Source organism: Symphalangus syndactylus, chromosome 9, assembly GCF_028878055.3.
Source record: "Symphalangus syndactylus isolate Jambi chromosome 9, NHGRI_mSymSyn1-v2.1_pri, whole genome shotgun sequence".
In the NCBI taxonomy this organism is placed as follows: Eukaryota; Metazoa; Chordata; class Mammalia; order Primates; family Hylobatidae; genus Symphalangus; species Symphalangus syndactylus.
This window is the reverse complement of record NC_072431.2, coordinates 96,812,536-96,838,402: the sequence shown is the minus strand read 5'-3', so window position 1 is coordinate 96,838,402 and position 25,867 is coordinate 96,812,536. Positions and strand designations below refer to the sequence as shown.

Here is a 25,867-nt window from a genome sequence, read left to right as displayed (position 1 = left end):
CCGCACAGAAAAGATAAACTTTAGAGAGAACTCTCACAAGTAAGAATAATGGTATGGGATTAACTATCTACATTTGCTAAATATGTCTTATTAAATCTTAGCACTTGGCAAGGGAAATATTGTCCTGGTTTTTTACTGATGAGGGAACCGAGATACAGAGAACTAAAATAATTTTCCCAGAGACATTAAGCTTATGTTTAAAGCTTAAATTTTCCCAGAGACATAAAGCCACAGTCTAGGTCTTCTGACTTCTAATCCAATGTACTTTCATGGCCCATCCTTCCCCTTTTGTGGAAATATATAAATAAGTGCAAGTCATAGTGTGAGATGGTGAATAAGTGAAGGCTCAGTGTTGCAGGCCACATAGTTAATGACCGCAGAGGAAAAGGCAGCCTTAAACTCAGGGTTCATCTTTCTTGGGCTTCCATTGTCCCCTGGCTCTTGACCCGGTAATTTATCACTATCTTGTTAGCTTTCCTGTGCCTTCAAAGGAATGATTTTTATATGTTCTTTTCCAGTTGTTCTTACTGGGAAATCTGGTCCAAGTGATGTAATTTACCACCACCAGAAACAGCTTTCCCCTGGATTTGCATTATCAATTTGATTTTCTAGTCTTTATTTTGTTTTTGTAAGTTGCTTCTGAGTAGTGCAGGTAACTGGAAGCTTTTGCCTGAACTAAACTTTAATGCTTAGTCAAGGTGACTGGCTCCATCAGACATCATTAGTATTTTGCTTTGTTTTAAAACTGATGATCTCCATCCAGGATCACATTTTATAATAATTCAGGTAATCTACTTTGTGTTCCTCCATCTAAAGAATTTGGGGTTAGAATGGGAGTACAGGTCAAATAGAAATGTTCCTGGCAAAACATAAACTTACAAAAATGATCAGAGTGGGTTGGTTTGCAGCAACTTTGTGCTTTCTGCTTGCACTGCAGCCGAACTCTCTGAAGGTCTCTTAGCTTGTATTTGTTAAAGAGGTTTTAGATTTTCATTCAATAGGAGGCAGTGTGCTTGATTTTCCATAAAATGGTGTGGATAAACTTGCACACTGCTCTACTGTTGGTTGAAACCTCAATTAAAGTTTTACAGGTTGTGAGTTGTGACAAAGATACGGAGAACTCCAAAAGTCCAATAGACTGTTTCCATTTAAAATAAAAAGGAATGGTACTGGGGAATGAGAGTTAGTAGATTGCATGTGGAATTTTCTTCATTTTATGATGAGTTGAAAGAATTAAAGCTGTTTTTTTCAGTGCTTTATTTTATAAAAACACTGAATATGATTTTAAACTTAAGATGCCATATAGACCATACAACTTGCTTTCATTTTTATTTTATTTTCTATTTTACATTCAAAGGGCTGTTTTATTTTTCAAAGGTGAATTGCTCAACATTTTGAGCCCTCTTTGCATGACAAGGGGATTTCACTGATTATAATCAAGCAAATAATATTTGGAAATAATCTGAACCTAGATGTTTCCTGAAAAGGCCCTATACTTTCCAAGATATTTAATTTAGAACTAAAGTACCAAGTTTTATTTGTTCTGGGGTTTACAATGACCCATTATATGATTAGCTTTAGCATATTTAAGTATAATCTAATACAATTCCATACAATACGATACAAAGTAATAACCATAATGTTCTGTGGATCAATTATAAATACCAAACACTTTTCATTGTGAATCCTTTACATCTGTTGAAGAGGAAATTTTTTTCCCTTTAATACAGTTTGTTATTAAGATAAATGAATATGATATGAAGGTTGTTTCACCTTCAAATATGTAATGCAAGATGGGCCATTTCTGAGAGTCTTCTCTTTTCACTTCAAATCTGGACTCCTGCCACAAAATCTCCATTTGTTCTTTTAACAGGTCTCGTGGTTTTTTGTTTGTTTGTTTTTGTTTTTTAACCTTTTCTCTCTCCCTTAGATTTAACTGTGTGCACATTTGGTAATGTTACTGTGGCATTTTGTGGTTTTTCCCTATACCACTGTAGTTCAGGATGTGGTAGTGTTTCTATTATAAACATAGGTTTGTAGGAGTTTATAATTTGTTTGAAAAAAAGTTTAAGGATATTACTTGGAAATTTAGATTTCAATGACATTCTTCTATTTTCTGATTTAAAAAAATAGGATTGAATATATTTTCTCATTTCATAGTATCTTCCACTTAAGATTTCAGAGTGCCGTACCATTTATATAAGATTGGCATAATGAATAGTGTTATTGCTGTTTTGTGGAGACCTCACGTGTACCCTAGAGAGATGAAATGAGTTATCTAAGATCACACAGTGAAGGCGCAGATGAGGTGAATGAGGTTAAGTCAGAACTCAGGAGCCTCGGGACAGCTATCATCAACTCAACTGTTTTGATTCACAGGTGGCATGGGAATACTTTCTTAGTTTATTTTGTGCTTTGGTTACTTTGGTCGATACCCTAGGAAATTAACTTTACAAGTGTGGTCAAACTTTCTGCTTCTTACTGTTTCTAAGAAGCCACTTGCTTGATCTGGTATTTAGGCCTATTGACCAGTGGAGACTAGCAGGGTAGTAAAGCAAAACAGTCAGAAATTCAGCTATGGCTCTCTGGTCTCTGAATAGCAAGAAGCATAGCTCAGCTGAATTCAGTCAGGAGGAGCAGACTAGGCAAGGCCAGGTCCTTGAATTTAAAGAGCTGGCTCACAGAAAAAGGGCACACCAGCAATCACACTGGTACACAAAGGCATCTGGGACCAGCATGGAGCGTAGGAGCCTCTGCACAGGCTGGTAAGATGTGGAAGCAAAGAACTGGGCAGCCATGCTGGGGGATGCATACAGCAGGCAACTTGGCATTGGAGAAGTCAGGTAGCAGGCAGGGCCTCGGCCCCTGGGTCCAGTTCCTTGGAGGGATCTTGCAGAAGCTAGGCAGCTATCTATCAAGGAGTGACACTTTCAGCAGGCTCCCAAGGCAAGGGCTCTGGTAGAGGACTTGGGTAAAGCCAAGGTCTGGAAACAAAGGAAAACCCAGTTATCAATGCTAGACTAGACAAAGTAAACCAAAAAATCCCCACAAACCCAGTGGATAAGTTAACTTCCAATAACGACAAGGGCTGTGGAAAAGATAAAATAGTGTAACATGCACATTTAACTAATTCCTTCTCCCTTCCCTTCCCTCTCCTCCCCTCCCATCCCTTTCCCTTCCCCAGTTGCCTCCCACTCCCCCACCACTGTTGTTTTACACAGGTCAACCTGGAATTTACAGCAAATTGTGGGTTTGAGGACTATAACAAAAATCATTTCTCACTGAAGAGCACATGCCCAATTCCCTTCCAGAAATTTTTAGTGCTATATTTCCCAAATTAAGATTTTCTTTTACTCTCACAATGTAAGACAAAAATACTAGTATGATTGATATTTATCTTTAAAGGATAAAGGTTAGGTGTGTGCATGTAGTATGTAGTATGTGTATGTATTTAGACATTAAAACTGAACATTAGCCTTACCAATTTAAGGGCTATGAATAAAGGTAATGGGCTCAAATACCAAAAAGGTGTTTAAAATAGCTTACCTTTAAGGTACTTCTCACACCTGAGATTCTAGATGCCACAGTTTTATTTCATATTTCCATAGGTAAATATGCTACATGTTTGATCAGTGAATTATCACATTGTATTTTTATTTAACAAAACTCTCAAAGGCTCTTTTTTGTCTCAAAGATGTTCCTTTTAGTCTTATATTTGAATTTATGTAACAATTCAGTCCCTCCAAGTAATAACTGTATTTTAGTGGCAATCTTTCTTTTTTTTTTTTTTTTTTTATTATACTTTAGGGTTTTAGGGTACATGTGCACAATGTGCAGGTTTGTTACATATGTATCCATGTGCCATGTTGATTTCCTGCACCCATTAACTCGTCATTTAGCATTAGGTGTATCTCCTAATGCTGTCCCTCCCCCCTCCCCCCACCCCACAACAGTCCCCGGAGCGTGATGTTCCCCTTCCTGTGTCCATGAGTTCTCATTGTTCAATTCCCACCTATGAGTGAGAACATGCGGTGTTTGGTTTTTTGTCCTTGCGATAGTTTACTGAGAATGATGTTTTCCAGTTTCATCCATGTCCCTACAAAGGACACGAACTCATCATTTTTTATGGCTGCATAGTATTCCATGGTGTATATGTGCCACATTTTCTTAATCCAGTCTATCGTTGTTGGACATTTGGGTTGGTTCCAACTCTTTGCTATTGTGAATAGTGCCGCAATAAACATACGTGTGCATGTGTCTTTATAGCAGCATGATTTATAGTCCTTTGGGTATATACCCAGTAATGGGATGGCTGGGTCAAATGGTATTTCTAGTTCTAGATCCCTGAGGAATCGCCACACTGACTTCCACAATGGTTGAACTAGTTTACAGTCCCACCAACAGTGTAAAAGTGTTCCTATTTCTCCACATCCTCTCCAGCACCTGTTGTTTCCTGATTTTTTAATGATGGCCATTCTAACTGGTGTGAGATGGTATCTCACTGTGGTTTTGATTTGCATTTCTCTGATGGCCAGTGATGAGGAGCATTTCTTCATGTGTTTTTTGGCTGCATAAATGTCTTCTTTTGAGAAGTGTCTGTTCATGTCCTCTGCCCACTTTTTGATGGGGTTGTTTGTTTTTTTTCTTGTAAATTTGTTTGAGTTCATTGTAGATTCTGGATATTAGCCCTTTGTCAGATGAGTAGGTTGCAAAAATTTTCTCCCATTGTGTAGGTTGCCTGTTCACTCTGATGATAGTTTCTTTTGCTGTGCAGAAGCTCTTTAGTTTAATGAGATCCCATTTGTCGATTTTGGCTTTTGTTGCCATTGCTTTTGGTGTTTTAGACATGAAGTCCTTGCCCACACCTATGTCCTGAATGGTATTGCCTAGGTTTTCTTGTAGGATTTTAATGGTTTTAGGTCTAACATATAAGTCTTTAATCCATCTTGAATTAATTTTTGTATAAGGTGTAAGGAAGGGATCCAGTTGCAGCTTTCTACATATGGCTAGCCAGTTTTCCCAGCACCATTTATTAAATAGGGAATCCTTTCCCCATTTCTTGTTTTTGTCAGGTTTGTCAAAAGTCAGATAGTTGTAGCTATGCGGCATCATTTCTGAGGGCTCTGTTGTGTTCCATTGATCTATGTCTCTGTTGTGGTACCAGTACCATGCTGTTTTGGTTACTGTAGCCTTGTAGTATAGTTTAAAGTCAGGTAGCGTGATGCCTCCAGCTTTGTTCTTTTGGCTTAGGATTGACTTGGCGATGCGGGCTCTTTTTTGGTTCCATATGAACTTTAAAGTAGTTTTTTCCAATTCTGTGAAGAAAGTCATTGGTAGCTTGATGGGGATGGCATTGAATCTATAAATTACCTTGGGCAGTATGGCCATTTTCACGATATTGATTCTTCCAACCCATGAGCATAGAATGTTCTTCCATTTGTTTGTATCCTCTTTTATTTCATTGAGCAGTGGTTTGTAGTTCTCCTTGAAGAGGTCCTTCACATCCCTTGTAAGTTGGATTCCTAGGTATTTTATTCTCTTTGAAGCAATTGTGAATGGGAGTTCACTCATGATTTGGCTCTCTGTTTGTCTGTTATTGGTGTACAAGAATGCTTGTGATTTTTGTACATTAATTTTGTATCCTGAGACTTTGCTGAAGTTGCTAATCAGCTTAAGGAGATTTTGGGCTGAGACAATGGGGTTTTCTAGATATACAATCATGTCATCTGCAAACAGGGACAATTTGACTTCCTCTTTTCCTAATTGAATACCCTTTATTTCCTTCTCCTGCCTGATTGCTCTGGCCAGAACTTCCAGCACTATGTTGAATAGGAGCGGTGAGAGAAGGCATCCCTGTCTTGTGCCAGTTTTCAGAGGGAATGCTTCCAGTTTTTGCCCATTCAGTATGATATTGGCTGTGGGTTTGTTGTAGATAGCTCTTATTATTTTGAGATACGTCCCATCAATACCTAATTTATTGAGAGTTTTTAGCATGAAGGGTTGTTGAATTTTGTCAAAGGCCTTTTCTGCATCTATTGAGATAATCATGTGGTTTTTGTCTTTGGTTCTGTTTATATGCTGGATTACATTTATTGATTTGCGTATGTTGAACCAGCCTTGCATCCCAGGGATGAAGCCCACTTGATCATGGTGGATAAGCTTTTTGATGTGCTGCTGGATTCGGTTTGCCAGTATTTTATTGAGGATTTTTGCATCAATGTTCATCAAGGATATTGGTCTGAAATTCTCTTTTTTGGTTATGTCTCTGCCAGGTTTTGGTATCAGGACGATGCTGGCTTCGTAAAATGTGTTAGGGAGGATTCCCTCTTTTTCTATCGATTGGAATAGTTTCAGAAGGAATGGTACCAGTTCCTCCTTGTACCTCTGGTAGAATTCAGCTGTGAATCCATCAGGTCCTGGACTCTTTTTGGTTGGTAAGCTATTGATTATTGCCACAATTTCAGAACCTGTTATTGGTCTATTCAGAGATTCAACTTCTTCCTGGTTTAGTCTTGGGAGGGTGTATTTGTCGAGGAATTCATCCATTTCTTCTAGATTTTCTAGTTTATTTGCATAGAGGTGTTTGTAGTATTCTCTGATGGTAGATTGTATTTCTGTGGGATCGGTGGTGATATCCCCTTTTTCGTTTTTTATTGCATCTATTTGATTCTTCTCTCTTTTCTTCTTTATTAGTCTTGCTAGCGGTCCATCAATTTTGTTGATCTTTTCAAAAAACCAGCTCCTGGATTCATTAATTTTTTGAAGGGTTTTTTGTGTCTCTATTTCCTTCAGTTCTGCTCTGATTTTAGTTATTTCTAGCCTTCTGCTAGCTTTTGAATGTGTTTGCTCTTGCTTTTCTAGTTCTTTTAATTGTGATGTTAGGGTGTCAATTTTGGATCTTTCCTGCTTTCTCTTGTGGGCATTTAGTGCTATAAATTTCCCTCTACACACTGCTTTGAACGTGTCCCAGAGATTCTGGTATGTTGTGTCTTTGTTCTCGTTGGTTTCAAAGAACATCTTTATTTCTGCCTTCATTTCATTATGTACCCAATAGTCATTCAGGAGCAGGTTGTTCAGTTTCCATGTAGTTGAGCGGTTTTGAGTGAGTTTCTTAATCCTGAGTTCTAGTTTGATTGCACTGTGGTCTGAGAGACAGTTTGTTATAATCTCTGTTCTTTTACATTTGCTGAGAAGAGCTTTACTTCCAACTATGTGGTCAATTTTGGAATAGGTGTGGTGTGGTGCTGAAAAAAATGTATATTCTGTTGATTTGGGGTGGAGAGTTCTGTAGATGTCTATTAGGTCCACTTTATGTAGAGCTGAGTTCAATTCCTGGATATCCTTGTTAACTTTCTGTCTCGTTGATCTGTCTAATGCTGACAGTGGGGTGTTAAAATCTCCCATTATTATTGTGTGGGAGTTTAAGTCCCTTTGTAGGTCACTGAGGACTTGCTTTATGAATCTGGGTGCTCCTGTGTTGGGTGCATATATATTTAGGATAGTTAGCTCTTCTTGTTGAACTGATCCCTTTACCATTATGTAATGGCCTTCTTTGTCTCTTTTGATCATTGTTGGTTTAAAGTCTATTTTATCAGAGACTAGGATTGCAACCCCTGCCTTTTTTTGTTTTCCAGTTGCTTGATAGATCTTCCTCCATCCCTTTATTTTGAGTCTATGTGTGTCTCTGCACGTGAGATGGGTTTCCTGAATACAGCACACTGATCGGTCCTGACTCCTTATCCAGTTTGCCAGTCTGTGTCTTTTGATTGGAGCATTTAGCACATTTACATTTAACGTGAATATTGTTATGTGTGAATCTGATCCTGTCATTATGATGTTAGTTGGTTATTTTGCTCGTTAGTTGCTATAGTTTCTTCCTAGCCTCGATGGTCTTTACAATTTGGCATGTTTTTGCAGGGGCTGGTACCGGTTGTTCCTTTCCATGTTTAGTGCTTCCTTCAGGAGCTCTTTTAGGGCAGGCCTGGTGGTGACAAAATCACTCAGCGTTTGCTTGTCTGTAAAGTATTTTATTTCTCCTTCACTTATGAAGCTTAGTTTGGCGGGATAGGAAATTCTGGGTTGAAAATTCTTTTCTTTAAGAATGTTGAATATCGGCCCCCACTCTCTTCTGGCTTGTAGAGTTTCTGCTGAGAGATCAGCTGTTAGTCTGATGGGCTTCCCTTTGTGGGTAACCCGACCTTTCTCTCTGGCTGCCCTTAACATTTTTTCCTTCATTTCAACTTTGGTGAATCTGACAATTATATGTCTTGGAGTTGCCCTTCTCGAGGAGTATCTTTGTGGCGTTCTCTGTATTTCCTGAATCTGAATGCTGGCCTGCCTTGCTAGATTGGGGAAGTTCTCCTGGATAATATCTTGCAGAGTGTTTTCCAACTTGGTTCCATTCTCCCCATCATTTTCAGGTACACCAATCAGACGTAGGTTTGGTCTTTTCACATAGTCCCAAATTTCTTGGAGGCTTTGTTCATTTCTTTTTATTCTTTTTTCTCTAAACTTCCCTTCTCTCTTCATTTCATTCATTTCATCTTCTATCAGCGATACCCTTTCTTCCAGTTGATCGCATCTGCTACTGAGGCTTCTGCATTCTTCGCGTAGTTCTCGAAACTTGGCTTTCAGCTCCATCATCTCCTTTAAGCCCTTCTCTCCATTGGTTATTCTAGTTATCCATTCTTCTAATTTGTTTTCAAAGTTTTTAACCTCTTTGCTATTGTTTTGAATTTCCTCTCTTAGCTCAGAGTAGTTTGATCGTCTGAAGCCTTCTTCTCTCAACTCATCAAAGTCATCCTCCATCCAGCTTTGTTCCGTTGCTGGTGAGGAACTGCGTTCCTTTGGAGGAGGAGAGGTGCTCTGTTTTTTAGAGTTTCCAGTTTTTTTGGTCTGTTTTTTCCCCATCTTTGTGGTTTTGTCTACTTTTTGTCTTCGATGATGGTGATGTACAGATGGGTTTTTGGTGTGGATGTCCTTTCTGTTTGTTAATTTTCCTTCTAGCAGACAAGACCCTCAGCTGCAGGTCTGTTGGAGTTTACTAGAGGTCCACTCCAGACCCTGTTTGGCTGGGTGTCAGCAGCGGTGGCTGCAGAACAGCGGATTTTCGTGAGACCACAAATTCAGCTGTCTGATAGTTCCTCTGAAAGTTTTGTCTCAGAGGAGTACCCGGTTGAATGAGGTGTCAGTCTGTCCCTACTGGGGGGGTGCCTCCCAGTTAGGCTGCTCAGGGGTGAGGGACCCACTTTAGGAGGCAGTCTGTCCGTTCTCAGATCTCCAGCTGCGTGCTGGGAGAACCACTACTCTCTCCAAAGCTGTCAGTCAGACAGGGACATTTAAGGCTGTGGAGGTTCTCGCTGAGTTTTTGGTTGTCTGTGCCCTGCCCCCAGAGGTGGAGCCTACAGAGGCAGGCAGGCCTCCTTGAGCTGTGGTGGGCTCCACCCAGTTCGAGCTTCCTGGCTGCTTTGTTTACCTAAGCAAGCCTGGGCAATGGCGGGCGCCCCTCCCCCAGCCTTTAGTGGCAATCTTTCTAAGGTACTGGCATCATGCCTCATCTATATTAAAGAAATATCCCATGCCAAGTGCCTAAACATGACATGGTTTTTGACTTGATCTGCAAGTTGGCATCAGGAAAAGAAATTCTGTAGTACTCTGTATTAACTAAATGTCTTATCTACTTAAATTATCTAATATGTTTCTGTAATCTATTTATGATACAGTAGTTTGCTTAAATGAATGAGAGTATGAACTATTTTAATGCTGAAATGACCACAGAGCATACAAATGCCAAATTATATTCAAAGGATTTTTTCTTCTTATACTCCATAGGTCTTTGTCAATGGCTCCAATTGAAAACATGCCCTCTCCAGTGATGTCTGGGTTTCTATTTTGTCTTCATTTACCTCTTCCCATTATTACTGAAATCCAAAGTCAATTCTAGATATTTGTCTAGTTTAGATTTTGGTAGTAGTAAAGAGATGTCTTTGTAACAACCAGTGTTCATTATTCTTTTTTTTTTTTTTTTTCTTCTTTTTCTTCTTTTTTTTTTTTATTATACTTTAGGGTTTTAGGGTACATGTGCACAATGTGCAGGTTTGTTACATATGTATCCATGTGCCATGTTGATTTCCTGCACCCATTAACTCGTCATTTAGCATTAGGTGTATCTCCTAATGCTGTCCCTCCCCCCTCCCCCCACCCCACAACAGTCCCCGGAGCGTGATGTTCCCCTTCCTGTGTCCATGAGTTCTCATTGTTCAATTCCCACCTATGAGTGAGAACATGCGGTGTTTGGTTTTTTGTCCTTGCGATAGTTTACTGAGAATGATGTTTTCCAGTTTCATCCATGTCCCTACAAAGGACACGAACTCATCATTTTTTATGGCTGCATAGTATTCCATGGTGTATATGTGCCACATTTTCTTAATCCAGTCTATCGTTGTTGGACATTTGGGTTGGTTCCAACTCTTTGCTATTGTGAATAGTGCCGCAATAAACATACGTGTGCATGTGTCTTTATAGCAGCATGATTTATAGTCCTTTGGGTATATACCCAGTAATGGGATGGCTGGGTCAAATGGTATTTCTAGTTCTAGATCCCTGAGGAATCGCCACACTGACTTCCACAATGGTTGAACTAGTTTACAGTCCCACCAACAGTGTAAAAGTGTTCCTATTTCTCCACATCCTCTCCAGCACCTGTTGTTTCCTGATTTTTTAATGATGGCCATTCTAACTGGTGTGAGATGGTATCTCACTGTGGTTTTGATTTGCATTTCTCTGATGGCCAGTGATGAGGAGCATTTCTTCATGTGTTTTTTGGCTGCATAAATGTCTTCTTTTGAGAAGTGTCTGTTCATGTCCTCTGCCCACTTTTTGATGGGGTTGTTTGTTTTTTTCTTGTAAATTTGTTTGAGTTCATTGTAGATTCTGGATATTAGCCCTTTGTCAGATGAGTAGGTTGCAAAAATTTTCTCCCATTGTGTAGGTTGCCTATTCACTCTGATGATAGTTTCTTTTGCTGTGCAGAAGCTCTTTAGTTTAATGAGATCCCATTTGTCGATTTTGGCTTTTGTTGCCATTGCTTTTGGTGTTTTAGACATGAAGTCCTTGCCCACGCCTATGTCCTGAATGGTATTGCCTAGGTTTTCTTGTAGGATTTTAATGGTTTTAGGTCTAACATATAAGTCTTTAATCCATCTTGAATTAATTTTTGTATAAGGTGTAAGGAAGGGATCCAGTTGCAGCTTTCTACGTATGGCTAGCCAGTTTTCCCAGCACCATTTATTAAATAGGGAATCCTTTCCCCATTTCTTGTTTTTGTCAGGTTTGTCAAAGATCAGATAGTTGTAGCTATGCGGCATCATTTCTGAGGGCTCTGTTCTGTTCCATTGATCATTATTCTTTAGTGATTTGGGGTAGGAAGCTGTTTTTTGGTCTTTTAGGTCTCTTGAATCTCTTGAAAGGATTTTCAAGATGACTTTAAAATCATTTACTTGTTTCCTAACTTGCCTAGTGACACCTACAGGTGGGTCAATAGAAATGGGCCAATAGAGTGAAGAGTCCCAATTAACCAATTATGGCAATCAGTGGGAAGTTCTCTAGTGGAAACATGTAGAGTCTGCACTTTGATCTCTAGAACCAACTGCAGGGCCAGACACGGTGGCTCATGTCTGCAATCCTAGCACTTTTGGAGGCCGAAGCGAGCAGATCATCTGAGGTCAGGAGTTCAAGACCAGCCTGGCCAACACAGTGAAACCCCATCTCTACTAAAAATACAAAAATTAGCCAGATGTGGTGACACCCGCCTGTAATCCCAGCTACTCAGGAGGCTGAGACAGGAGAATCACTTGAACCTGGGAGGCGGAAGTGGAAGTGAGCTGAGATCACGCCATTGCACTCCAGCCTGGGCGACAAGAGCTAAACTCTGTCTCAATAGACAGAGAGAGAGAGAGAGAAAGAGAGCCTATAAACCTAGAAGAAGAGACATGGCAAGTGTGGCAAAGACCTGAGGCTTAGGTGTCAGTACACTCAATGTGAATCAAGAGTGTAATCCAACTGCCAAGAAAGCAGAGGCAACTGGAGGCCAGGCTGGTAGGAGAATTCCTAGAAAAAAGGAGAGAGGGCTGTGCGATACCTGTACTCCAAGCTGCAGCCCAGTGTCTTGGGGTCAGTCTGGGGTTCTCTACTTAGCTGTATAAATTTTTAAGTGTTTCAAATTGGAGCTCATTCAAAGAAGAGTGGTCAGGATGGAGAAAAAACTTGAAACTCAGTTTATATAAGGAAGAACTAGAGGAACTAGGGTGTTTATTCTGGAGGAGAGGGTACAGAATTGCTGTCTTCACAGATAAAACGGGCTGTCATGTAGAAGAAAGGTTAGGTTTATTCTGCATGGTTCTGGAGGGTAGAAGAAGGGCCAATGGGGTAGACTGGCTCAGTGTGGGAATAGTTTTCTGTTGGTTACACATGTCCCTGAAAGGAGTGAACTGCCTCAAAAAATAGTGATTTTGGATCTTGAAGACAGCTATGCCTAGGCAGATGGTTGCTATTGTATAAATGATCCTAGGAAAACCCCCACGAGACTAGACATAAAGATCTCCAAAGCTCTCCCAACTTTAAGGCCCTGGTTTTATATCTCACCATCTCTCTGTCGAGCAAACATATTTCTTGACCATCCTCGGTATGCCAAGAACAGTGTGGGGATGAGGAGAACTCCAGTCACTCTCAGGGAAAACCAGACATGCAAACAGCACCCACATCACAGGGTGACAAGAGCTGTGATGCATCTGGGTGTGTGAAGTCTCAGAGCCCCAAAGAGGGCCCACTCATCAACCCTTGGATGGCAGTGCCTGAGCAAGTCATTAAATGGGAGTTGGCCAGGTAAAGAGTAGCGGTTAGGGCATTGCAGCACAAGTGCCGGCCATGTGCAGAGGCCTAAGGGAGAGACAGTGTGGGTGCAGGTGGATGGGAACAGAATACAATGGAGCAAGAGCTGGAGCAGAAAGTTCCTTAAATGCGTCTGACTGTTTGAATTTAGGAGTTTGTATTAGTCCGTTCTCATGCAGCTATAAGGAAATACCTGAAACTGTGTAATTTATAAAGAAAAGAGGTTTAATTGACTCACAGTTCTGCATGCCTGGGGAGATGTTGGGAAACTTACAGTCATTGCAGAAGGAACCTCTTCACAGGGCAGCAGGAGAGAGAATGAGTGCCAGCAGGGGAAATGCCAGATGCTTATTAAACCATCGGATCTCATGAGAACTCACTATCACGAGAACAGCATGGGGGTAGCCACCTCCGTGATTCAGTTACCTCCCACCGGGTCCCTCCCATGACACGTGGGGTTATGGGAACTACAAAATGAGATGTCGGTGGGGACACAGCAAACCGTATCAGAGTTGAAGCTTGGGAGTAACCTCATCCGATTTGCATATTTGAACGGTGGCTCAAATGATAAGTTTGAGGATGGAATGATGGGTTCCAGAGGAACCTTCTCTCTGAGTCTCAGGGCTCTTACCTCTAATATAAGGGACTTGCACTGTTCCGCAGTATTCTATGATCATAAATTAATTTCTTGTCTTTCTTTGTAATTGTATTGGATGGTCAGGCCCATGGTGCTCTAGGCCTTACCAGCCTTTGTGTACAGATGGAGTCACATTCACAGCAACACCCAGATTTCATTCATCCTTCGCTTCCCTGTTCTGCTTCTTAGGACCTCCAGATCCCCATAAAGATATTATCCAGTTATTCCTGGGAGCTTCTGGGGATGCCTAAAGGGAGCTCCCAAACTGACCCCTCCTGCTCTTTACCTCATACTCCTTGTTGCCAGTGTTAGCTGAACCCACCTGAGGGTGGTGCCTCCCCGTGCCAGTCCTGCTGGTGCCAGTGATCTCCATGACAATGCTGAGGTCCCTGCCTAGTGCTGACGTTCCTGGAATTGCAGCTGTCACTGCACTTTTCTAGGTTTTTCACTGCAGCACAGCTACACTGTTCTCAACAAAAGTGGGGCGATGGCCTACTTCCTTTGGGTCATTTCCCATCACCTGGACAGTGAGCAGTACTAGGCACGCCCTGTGTCTCACACGATCCTTCTTGAAATATCTCCTTTGTTTCTGCCTGTAACCCCAAGGCTGTGGAACCAGTACCTGAGGGAGACACCAGGGTTTTCCCTCCATTCCAGTTTCCTCCAGGTTATCCAAAGGTCCTCCTTCTCCTGGCCCGCTTTCCTTTAGCCGAAGATAAGAAAGATAAGGCAAAACAAACTATAATCCTGGCAGCTTTACCCACCAGATCATCAAACAGACATATGCCTGAGACTCTTTTTGTTGTTACTCATTACTCTCTGCCTGGCTCAGAGCTAAACCCTTCTCATAGATCTCCAACCCTTGGAGGGACAGACTGTTAACATCCTCATTTGTAGATGAGGATGAAGATAAGAGGAATTAAGTAACTTGATCAAGGTCAAACAGGTGACAGAGCTAGAATTCCAAACCAGCCTAGTCTGGAATATTCCAGATACCACACTCTTCACAGGTCCCCAATACTTGAACATAAACAGTCAATAATCTGTATAATACATCAAGTGCCCACTTTTCTTATTGTCATCTTTGTATTAATTCAAAATTGGCTTTTGTATCCAGGGCTGGGAAGAAACGGTGGATGCCGCCATTTCCCACCTGTTGAAGACTTGCCTGTCGAAGAGTTCTAAGGAGCAGGCTTTGAACCTCAACAGCCAGCTGAACATACCCAAAGACACAAGCCAGCTGAAGAAACATATCACCTTGCTCTGTGACAGATTAGCCAAAGGTGGCCGTCTCTGCCTAAGTACCGATGCAGCAGCCCCACAGACCATGGTCATGCCAGGTAAGAACTCTGTCTACACTCCCTAAACACAATTGTACTTATCCTAAATTAAAGGAATATGCCTGTGGTTGTATTTGGGGTTTAAATTTCATATTAAAATGACGATAGCCAAGAAAATTGATGTCATGTTTCCCCTCTGACATCCCAGGGTAACCCCTTGAATAAATATTCTTGAGATATTTGCTTGCTAGACATTTCTAGAATGGTATGTCTTTTTTCTTCTCTCTGCTTTTAAATATATAATCCATTTTGTTTTGCCTCTAACTAATAAAAAGTGGATTAGAGGATAAACTATTTTTAAGAAAAAGTTTTACTAAATGTGATCTCGCGATACAATATTTCATAAATGTAAATAGCATGATACAAGCAACTAATGTAATCCAGATGAGTTCAGTCTCTTCTGCTGTTTGCTTGGATTGTGGTCATCAGAATAAGGGGGAAGAGACAAAGTGAAAGACGAGGATCAAGAGATGTGAGCAGGCTTCAGAGCCCAGGCACCCGTGGGCCAGCATGGAGAGAGATTCCACTTGCTCCTCCATGGGCAGTCAGCAATGGTCGTGGGCACCCAGGGCTGTCCTTCCCATCGTCATAGGGGCTGAGCAGTCAGTCATGCAGCCCTCAGGTCTCTTAGGGGCAGCAGTTCCCAACTCCTGCTTCCCTCATCCTAGCCTCTCTGTGGCAGCAGCAAGGAGCATTACATCAGTGAATTTATTGATGCAGCAGCTATAGCATCTCTTTCCTCCTACAGCAAGAACCACAGTGTGGGAAGTGGTGTGGTTTTCTCTTCTTCCTTCTTACATGCCTTTTCTTTACCTCCCCGCCCCCATTCCCTCTCTGGTAGTCTTGCTGTTGCTTTCTTTTCCGCTTCACTCAGCATTCCTAGAAGTGAAAAGGAATGCAAGTGAAATTGTAAAAGATAAACATGGAGACAGCATAGCATAATCTAATAGGCACAGACTCTGGAGACAGACAGAACAATGCTTGGATCCTGCCTCCTTTTATCCATTACTACTTGTATGACCCTGAGTATGTTACTTTCTTTTCTAGAGTCTTCATGTCTTCCTTTAGAAAGTGAATGTAATAATGCTTGCCCTGCCGCTGGGGCCCTATGAGTTTATCAAGCACCTAGCACAATGCTTGAAACAGAGACACTCTCAAAAAATTCAAGCTATAATTATTATCATTGTTATGGATATATGCATGATTCAGCCTTTACATTTAGAGGTGGAAAGATAGCTGGTTTGGGGTTATGGATTCTATATTCTATGATTTGAATATCTTTACCTCAACTCTATACATAGGTGGAAGCCAACTTTATTCCAAAGAATATTTTTTATTTGGCCTTTTATAATAGAAATGCCTTTCCATAGAGAAATAGTTCTGACATTGTTTGCCTTCACTTAGAACCTCTTTATCTTGCCCTGTAACATCCTCTTAACTGTTCCACTTGTCCGTCTTCTGTCCACTGCTACAGGATTGTTTTCCTCAGAGATATTTAGGCTTAATGAGATAGTAAATGAAAACTATTCATTATAATCAGTGTCAGTTTATGACTCTCCCTCCCTGCTTGCCCACAGGAAAAACGAAGGAGACTTGAGGGAAAAGGGCAGATATATTAATTTTAAAAAGAGAGAGGGAGGGAGAGAGAGAGAAAATTTGAAGAGGGATGGGATGGCCCACCTGACTGGCTGATTACCTGTGAGTTCAGGCCGCAGCAGCCCTGAATTCTCTCTCAGGTCCCTGTCTGAGCTTTCCTGTTCAGGGATCCCCAAATCCCTGTCTTAGTCGTTTTTGTTTAAATAACCAGATTTGTAAGTAACATAAGGGCTGTGTCCATATCTAGGATGTGGAGCATTTTAAAACCTCAGTGCAAAGTTTTTGAATGTATGGAAGGAAAGGACAGAGAAAGAAGGAAAAGAAGGAAGGGAGAAAGAAATGAAGAAAAGAAGAAAGATGGACAGTGTGTTTGTTCACAGCCCGGGGGGCCCATCAGCCGGATTCATGCCTGGTCTAGCTGAGTTCGTTCTGTTGGAGAGATATAGGCTGTGTGCATGTGCATCAGGGTCACAGTCGCAATGCCTTGCCTTTACTTCCCGGCGACCTGCTTGCCACTCTGTGGTTGAGTGGCTCTCCCTCCCACTTGTCTTGATCTAATCAGGATAGTGAGATTTTAAAAAATTGTTAAATCAGCACTTGTTATCATTAACATGCTTAATTATTGCCTATACTACTTTTCTTCCCTACAACTCAGATTTTCCACATGCTTTATCCCTGTATTAGCATATTTTTGAGGTAGAAGAGACATGTAGAATTATTGCTGTCTTACAAATAGAAAATGGAGGCAGGAAAATTGAAATCTCTTGCCTGGAGTTTCATGGTTACTGGAAGGGTTAGGTCTAGAATCCAAATCTCCCAGTCCACTGTGCTTCCCTCTAGACCACACAGACCACAGTGGTACAGATCTGTTTTTAGCCAGAGCCTCCTCCTGTGTAAGCTGTTCTTGATTCGGCCTTCCCCCCGCCCCCCTGCCTCCCCCCACCAACTTAAATTGGTCTAGCAGTGTGAAAGGAAAAGGGCAGAAATAGTTTCACACAGTCTCTTTTCTTTCCTTTGCTATGAGAAATATATTAAAGATTTATCTTATATTTGTTTTGTGCTTAATTTTTATTATGTCCAAAGGTGACATGATAACATTATCATGAGTATTTCTTATTAAGAGATACTGTGAGGAGTTATTTCTGCTTCAAGCCTCTAATTGTGCAGTTTACAATGTTGGTTTAGCTCCAATAGTTGTATCAGAATATACAAAGTGGCATATTAGAAAGGACTGGATTACTGAATAAGCATAAGAGCTTTTCTTGCAGAGATGATCTTTTTTTAAGATTTAGGTGGGACCTTTGAAATCGTCTGGTTCACCTCCCTCGCTCAACAGCTGAGGTAACAAAGGTCTAAGAAAGTGAAGTGAATAAGTGCTCAGTATTAAAAGGCAGGAGTGTGTGTAATTTTGCCATGTTCCCTATTAAATTGCAGATGGATAAACATCTCAGAATAAAAAACCTTTGGTCTTTTCTAGCCTCATGACTTTATGAGCCTAGCACCTTGGATGTGTCCTTTTTTTTTTGCTCTAGAGAAGGCCATGGTGACAACATCCTTCCTGGTGTCCAGAGTTTGAAAATCTTTCCCAGTGGGAATTACCTTATGAACTTCTTTGCCTCAGATTTCTCTTGCTTGACTTTACCAATTCTCTATCAGTTTTTCCCTTAACCTTTTCTGGTGAACTTTTTGTTGTTGTTGCAGAGCTATCAAATTTATTTCTCTCATCTGCAGCTCTGGTGTTCACATCTTTCTGCTGGTGAATGTAGCTCGTAAGGAATCTACTTTCGTTAAATATCTATTTTCCAATCTCAGCTGTGTGCATTCTACTCTTAGAGCAGAAGTCACAAAGGGCCACCTGATTAGTGTTTTTTAAAAATCTGAATGTAAGTGATTTAGTGGTCTACCTGGCCTTTTCATGCATATATGTTCCCATCCTTCTCCCTGCAGCTGCCTAGGACTAAAAGACTTGCTGTATTTTGCAGGAGGCTTCCTTTTATAACCTCAGTATCTAGGACAATATTTCAGTAGCCCTAATTATAGAAATGATTTGAACCTCTCAAGCATATATGCAAAACTTAATGTATACATGAGTGGGCCTAACGCATGATATTTGAAGACTTATCATTTTAACCTCATGAACACTGGAAGTTTTGTCACCTCTATGCTTTTCTTAAACTTAATTTCAACTAGGTGATGCTTTGCCCAAGAAATAATATAGGTAGGTGATGGCCCATCAGATAGAAGCTTGGAGAGCAAATGCTGTAGGCACCACAGCAGGGCAGGCATAGAAAGCTGGGCAAGGAAAAGGGGTGTAAAGACAATCCAGGCTGATCAGGTGCCTCAAGTGAATATTCTCTTAATGTGATCAAATGACTTCACGTGTCATAATGGGCCGTAGCTTCAGCTGTATTTTCTTTCACACTGCCAGATTCCTGGGCTAAAAGGAAGCCAAGAGGAGGGAGTAAAAGGAAGCAAAGAAGATTTGATAAATAAGATTCGGTATCTTATATAATCCATATATTTTCATAGATATGGATTTAAGAAGTTATCATTTTGAGATGTGGTAGGGACCACCCAGGAATTAGCATTTTGTGCATCTTTATTGTATTAAGTGGTTAGGAGAAAAGATATGGTATGAATCTGAATACAGTATAAATGTGAATAAGATGTCTATTCTAGCCTTTTGAGAGAGATTTTAAATTCTCTTTAGTATTTAAAACTTGAGTCAATGACCTTTTGCCTTAAGGATTTGATATTATTTTGAAGCTACTTCCAATTGGCCCATTTAAACTGAATTTAAATTTAATTTTCCCAGGTCTCACTTAGATGCTCAATAAGACATTTGGTGTTTACTTTCATATTGTCAGTATGATTTAACTGTTAGTTTTACACTTTGAATTTTTATAGGTTTGAAGTCATTCTTTAAGGAGATTTAGATGAATTAAATATACAAAAATGGCTTCTGAGCCTGTTTTTCCTACAGAGAATACAATACTTTATCTTGACATTAAAAAAAAAAAAAAAGGGAGTGAGTTCCAAAATGCGAAAATGCTATTGTGAAGTGGACTTCACATCAGAAGTATATGGGTTCCAGAGCTAGGTTGGCCAGTTATATGATATGAAACAAGTTACTTAGTCTGTCTACTTCTTTGTTTTCTCAACTATAAATAGGCAAAATAATGATACTTCACTATAGATTTGTTGGCCAAATTAAATATAGCAGTCCATGGAAAATGTTTAGCAAGTACCTGACACATAGCAAATTCTCACTAAATGTGAGCTTCTGTTAGTAATAATAATGAATACTATTGTAAAATCCCAAAGGAACTTGGGAGAACTTGACAAAAGGATTCTAGAGTTCAATTAGAAGAATAAAATTATAAGATTATACAGGTGTGAGTTTCCAGCCCAAGCTCAGGTCTGAGGGAAATTGATGGGGTAGTGGGTAGCTGAAACAACACTTGAGAGACCACACGTAGGTGGGACATGGCTTTATTCAGCAACTTACTCACACTGTTGGTGCTGCATTTACGCACCTCCCAGACAATAGTGGCTCAGAGCCAGGTGATGAGCCCTCCCGTGTTATGGCTACATAGGTATGATTATATAATGCACAGGATTGTGTGTCTGCACTCCAATCCTGCTGTGTCATGCTGTGCCGGATGTGTACCTTGGGCCGTACTTGACTGCAGTGCAGCCATTGTCCTTACAACAGGAAATTTTTAAAAAGAGTGTGTAAAATTTGCCTTTTCAGATTATTCATTATTAAGCAAAAGTGAATGACAATAGTGCATATTCCGCTTTGGCCTTATAGGCACCTTTACAGAAAGGGTCCTTTTAAATAAAAATATTCCGAGGCATGATCTGTTTTCCTAGCAGTCTCTCTTAGTTCTTTGATATGCAAGTTATTTTCATCAGAAACATCTATCATGTCATCATTGTTGTCAATTTTCTTTTCTTTATTGTCAACTCAACTGACTGCCAGATTTTCACTGGTCACTGGCGTTGCATGTGACAGGCACAGTTCTCCAATAACACTTTAACTGCATTAAACTTGGCATAATTTGCAAGATTTATAGTTTTCCTCTGTAGCCAATTCCTGTTGTATTTGCAGTAATTTCTTACAGTCAGTGAGAGATTAACCAATAAAATGTTGGTAGCAGGCAGAGATTCTTCTAGTGTTAAATGCAGGAGGATATTTGAGTACAGACTAATTTTAGAAGTGGTCAGTTTTTGAGTGCATATCTTTGTGTTATGCTTTTGCTTTTCTATGATTACAGCAACTGGGATAATTAAAACTTCCTTAAGCAGGAGGATCCACCCTCTTCCCTTCAATTATATATGTAAAAACTTAGAATGTGTTAACCTTAACTCTAACCACATGTGCTAATGTGGCGTTTCAAAGCAATGAGGAGAGGACAAGATGAATTAGTTTAAAAATAGTGTTGGAAACTGGCCAACCATTTGGAGAGAAGAAATAGATTCCCTACCTCATCCCATATCACACAATACATTTCAGACAAATAAGGTATTTAAATTCAAAAAAAGAAATTTCCTAAATCACAGAAGGACATAAAGGTGGATACATTGATGTGGAAGCAGGATCAGCCTTTCCATGTAAGTTAGCAAAGGCAGTAAACAGAAGACTGAGCTTTTGTTATAGACTTATCAAAATTGGGTCCAGAAGAATATAAACCAAGGTGCGTATTAATGATAACTATCCCTGAATGTTAGAATTACAGGTGGTGTCTGAGTCTCCTCTTGTTCTCTTTCTCTTCCATATATTTTGTACATTTTCTGAAAATGACATATATAACTTTTGTAAAAAGGCCCCATGATAGAACCAACAGGAAAAGAACTATATAATTGTATCAGAAATGGTGGTAAGGAAAGAACAAGGGCCAATTCATAAGTCAGAAAAATTAATTTTTTTCAAAAGGAAGTTATTAAAAGGGCAATGACCACGTGTTTATGGAGCGTGTTTGTATTTCAGTTCTCATGAACTAACCCAAGTCTTTTGCAGGACTGCAGAAATGTGCGCAGCTGTTTTATGGATTCTGTCCTCTCCCATCTCTGTATCTCCTCTTGAGCATAGGCCAAGTCATTCAAGTTATTGATCTCTGACTAATGTTTCACCTTGTCAAAGTGACTCCATAATTTTGCACTTTGCTTATAATCAATTTTACTACTTTGCAGCATTTTACAATGAGACAGTTTTCCTCATAGAACATTCTCATTCCTTGGCTTCTCTAGTCTGCTCTGTGGCTTCTTGTTCCCTTTTCTGTCTCCTGACTATTGGTTTTCCATCTTCATGCTCCCCTGGACAGTCTCATCCAGCTACCACTGTAATTCCTATACCTTCTGGTTGGCCTCTCTTCCAAGCTCCACATGTCTCCACCAATACTCCTTCAGGCAATTCCACATGCCTGAAGGAAACTCACCTCCTTCTGTGTGTCTGATCTCAGTGGATGATGTTACTCAATGCCCAGGCCAGAGGCTTCAAGAAACAACCTTGACTCTCTGTTTCTCTTACTCTCCATAGTCAGCCAGTCACCAAGACCTGATGATGCTACCTCCCAAATATATCTCTTTTCATGGCCCACACTATTTCCAACCCAAATGCCCATCAATCAATGATAACACTCTTATCGCTTACTTAGATAGTTAAAATGACCTATCAGTAATCTCTCTGTGTTAATATTCTTTCTTCATTTCCAGTGCTACCATAAAAAAAATGACTATTTGTAGCAGTATTATAGCCAAAAAGTAGAAATAATCCAAATATCCATCAACTGATAAATGGATAATAAATGTGGTATATCCATACAGTGGAATATTCTTTAACAATAAAAATAACTGAAGTTCTAATACATACTACAACATGGGTAAACATTAAAAACATTATGGTAAGTGAAAGAAGCCAGTCAGAAAGACCTCATATTATTATAAGGCCATTCATATAAAATGTCCAGAATAGGCAAATTCAAGGCAACAGAAAGTATGTTAGTGGTTGCCTAGGACTAGGAGTAGGGGAATGAGAAGTGATAGCTAATGGGTACAGAGTTTCCTTTTGGGTAAGAAAAATGTTCTGAAATTAGATTGTGGTGATATGACTATACTAAAAACCATTGTGTATTTTAAAAGGGTAAGTTATATATGAATTATATCTCAATAAACTTGTTTAAAAACAACATTTTTTAGTGTAAAGATAAAACATGTTCTTTGTATATATTTAGAAAATTCAGATGAACCAAAAGAAGAAAATTTATTTATTTATTTATTTATTTATTTTTCCATAAGTTATTGGGGTACAGGTGATATTTGGTAACATGAGTAAGTTCTTTTTTTTTTTTTAGACAGAGTCTCACTCTGTCACCCAGGCTGGAGTGCTGTGGTGCAATCTCGGCTCACTGCAACCTCTGCCTCCCGGATTCAAGCAATTCTCCTGCCTCAGCCTCCTGAGTAGCTGGGATTACAGGCACATGCCACCACGCTTGGCTAATTTTTGTATTTTTAGTAGAGATGGGGTTTCACCATATTGGTCAGGCTGGTCTCGAACTCCTGACCTCATGATCCACCCAGCTCTGCCTCCCAAAGTGCTGGGATTACAGGCATAAGCCACTGCAGCCGGCCCATGAGTAAGATCTTTAGTGGTGATTTGTGAGATTTTGGTGCACCCATCACCCATGTGTACACTGCACCATATTTGTAGTCTTTTATCCCTCGCCATCCTCCCAGTCTTTCCCCCAAGTCCCCAGAGTCCATTGTATCATTCTTGTGCATTTGTGTCCTCATAGCTTAGCTCGCACATATCAGTGAAAACATACGATGTTTGGTTTTCCATTCCTGAGTTACATCACTTAGAATAATAGTCTCCAGTCTCATCCAGGTCACTGCAAATGCTGTTAATTCATTCCTTTTTATGCCTGCATAGTATTCCATTATATATATATGTATATATATGTGTGTGTATATATATATACACATATATGTGTATGTGTATATATATATACATATATGTGTATGTGTGTATATATATATATGCATATATATATATATATACGCATATATATATACACACATACACATATATATACATATATGTGTATGTGTGTATATATATATATGCATATATATATATATATATATATGCATATATATATATATATATATATATATATACACACACACACACCACAGTTTCTTTATCCACTTGTTGATTCATGGGCATTTGGGTTGGTTCCATGGTTTTGCAATTGTGAATTTTGCTGCTATAAACATGCATGTGCAAGTATCTTTTTCAAATAATGACTTCTTTTCCTCTGGGTAGATCCCCATTAGTGGGATTGCTGGATCAAATGGTAGTTCTACTTTTAGTTCTTTAAGGAATCTCCACACTGTTTCCATACTAGTTGTTGTACTAGTTTACATTCCCACCAGCCGTGTGAAAGTGTTCCCTGTTTACCGCATCCACGCCAACATCTACTGTTTTTTGATTTTTTGATTGTGGCCATTCTTGCAGGAGTAAGGTGGTATCGCATTGTGGTTTTGATTTGCATTTCCCTGATCATTAGTGATGTTGACCATTTTTTCATAGGTTTGTTGGCCATTTGTATATCTTTTTTTTTGAGAGTTGTCTATTCATGTCCTTAGCCCACTTTATGATGGGATTTTTTTTTTTTTTTTCTTACTGATTTGAGTTTGTTGTAGATTCTGGATATTACTCCCTTGTCAGATGGATAGATTGTGAAGATTTTCTCCCACTCTGTGGGTTGTCTGTTTACTCTGCTGACTGTTCCTTTTGCCATGCAAAAGCTTTTCAGTTTAATTAGATCCCAGCTATTTATATTTGTTTTTATTGCATTTGCTTTTGGGTTTTTGGTCTTGAAATCCTTGCCTAAGCCAATGTCTGGATGTTTCTGCTGAGAAATCTGCTATTAATTTGATAGGTTTTCCTTTATAGGTTACCTGGTGTTTCTGTCTCATAGCTCTTAAGATTCTTTCCTTCGTCTTAACTTTGTATAAACCTGATGACAATGTGCCTAGGTGAAGATCTTTTTGCAATGAATTTCCCAGGTGTTTTTTGAACTTCTTGTATTTGGTCTAGGTCTCTCGCAAGGGCAGGGAAGTTTTCCTTGATTATTCCCCCAAATATGTTTTCCAGGCTTTTAGAATTCTCTTCTTCCTCAGGTATACCGATTATTCTTAGGTTTGTTCGTTTAACATAATCCCAGACTTCTTGGAGGCTTTGTTCATATTGCTTATTCTTTTATATTTGTCTTTGTTGGATTGGGTTAATTCAAAGACCTTGTCTTCGAGCTCTGATTTTTTTTCTTCTATTTGTTCAGTTCTGTTTCTGAAACTTTCCAGAGCATTTTGCATTTCTGAAAGTGTGTCCAAAGATTCTTGAATTTTTGATTGTTTTTTCTTTAAGCTATCTATTTCCATGAATATTTCTCCTTTAATTGGTATCATTTTTTGGATTTCCTTGCATTGGGCTTTGTCTTTCTCTGGTCTCTCCCTATTAGCTTAATAACTAACCTCCTGAATTCTTTTTCAGGTAAATCAGGGATTTCTTCTTGGTTTACTGGTGAGCTAGTGTGATTTTTGGGGGGTGTCGAAGAGCCTTATTTTGTCATATTACCAGTGTTGGTTTTCTGGTTCCTTCTCATTTGGGTAGTCTCTGTCAGAGGGAAGGTCTATGGCTGAAAGCTGTTGTTCAGATTCTTTTGTCCCACGGGGTGTTCCCTTGATGTAGTACTCTCCCCCTTTTCCTATGGATGTGGCTTCCTGTGTGCCGAACTACAGTGATTATTGTTTCTCTTCTGGGTCTTAGCCACCCAGCGAGTCTACCTGGCTCCAGGCTGGTACTGCGGGTTGTCTGCACAAAGTCCTGTAATGTGAACCGTCTGTGGGTCTCTCAGCCGTGGATACCAGGCCTGTTCTGGTGGAGGTGGTGGAGAGTTCAATGGACTCCATGAAGGTCCTTAGCTTTGGTGGTTTAATGCTCTATTTTTGTGCTGGTTGGCCTCCTGCCAGGAGGTGGTACTTTCCAGAAAGCATCAGCTGTAGTAGTGTGGAGAGGGACCGGCAGTGGGTGGGGCCCTAGAACTCCCAAGATTATATGCCCTTTGTCTTCCACTACCAGGGTGGGTAGGGAGAGACCACCAGGTGGGGGTGGGACTAGGTGTGTATGAGCTCAGGCTGTCCTTGAGGGGGTCTTTTTGCAGCTGCTGTCCTGCTGTCCAGGATGGGGGCAAGATTCCCAGGTCACTAGAGTTGTGTACCTAGGAGGATTATGGCTGCCCCTGCTGAGTCATGCAGGTTGTCAGGGAAGTGGGGGAAAGCCAGGAGTCACAGGCCTTACCCAGCGCCCATGCAAACTGAAGGGCTGGTCTCACACCCA

At 40.2% G+C, this 25,867-nt stretch overlaps 1 protein-coding gene across 17 annotated transcripts in view; it reads left to right on the top strand.

Annotated features, from left to right (window-relative positions):
• BBS9 (Bardet-Biedl syndrome 9) overlaps positions 1 to 25,867 on the top strand; it is a 517,916-nt gene that overhangs the window by 392,031 nt on the left and 100,018 nt on the right. For all 17 annotated transcript variants that reach the window (XM_055293460.2, XM_055293455.2, XM_055293456.1 and 14 more), the window contains one exon: positions 14,643 to 14,865. In XM_055293460.2, the coding sequence (XP_055149435.1) occupies positions 14,643 to 14,865 (223 nt within the window). The remainder of the gene's footprint in view (positions 1 to 14,642; positions 14,866 to 25,867) is intronic.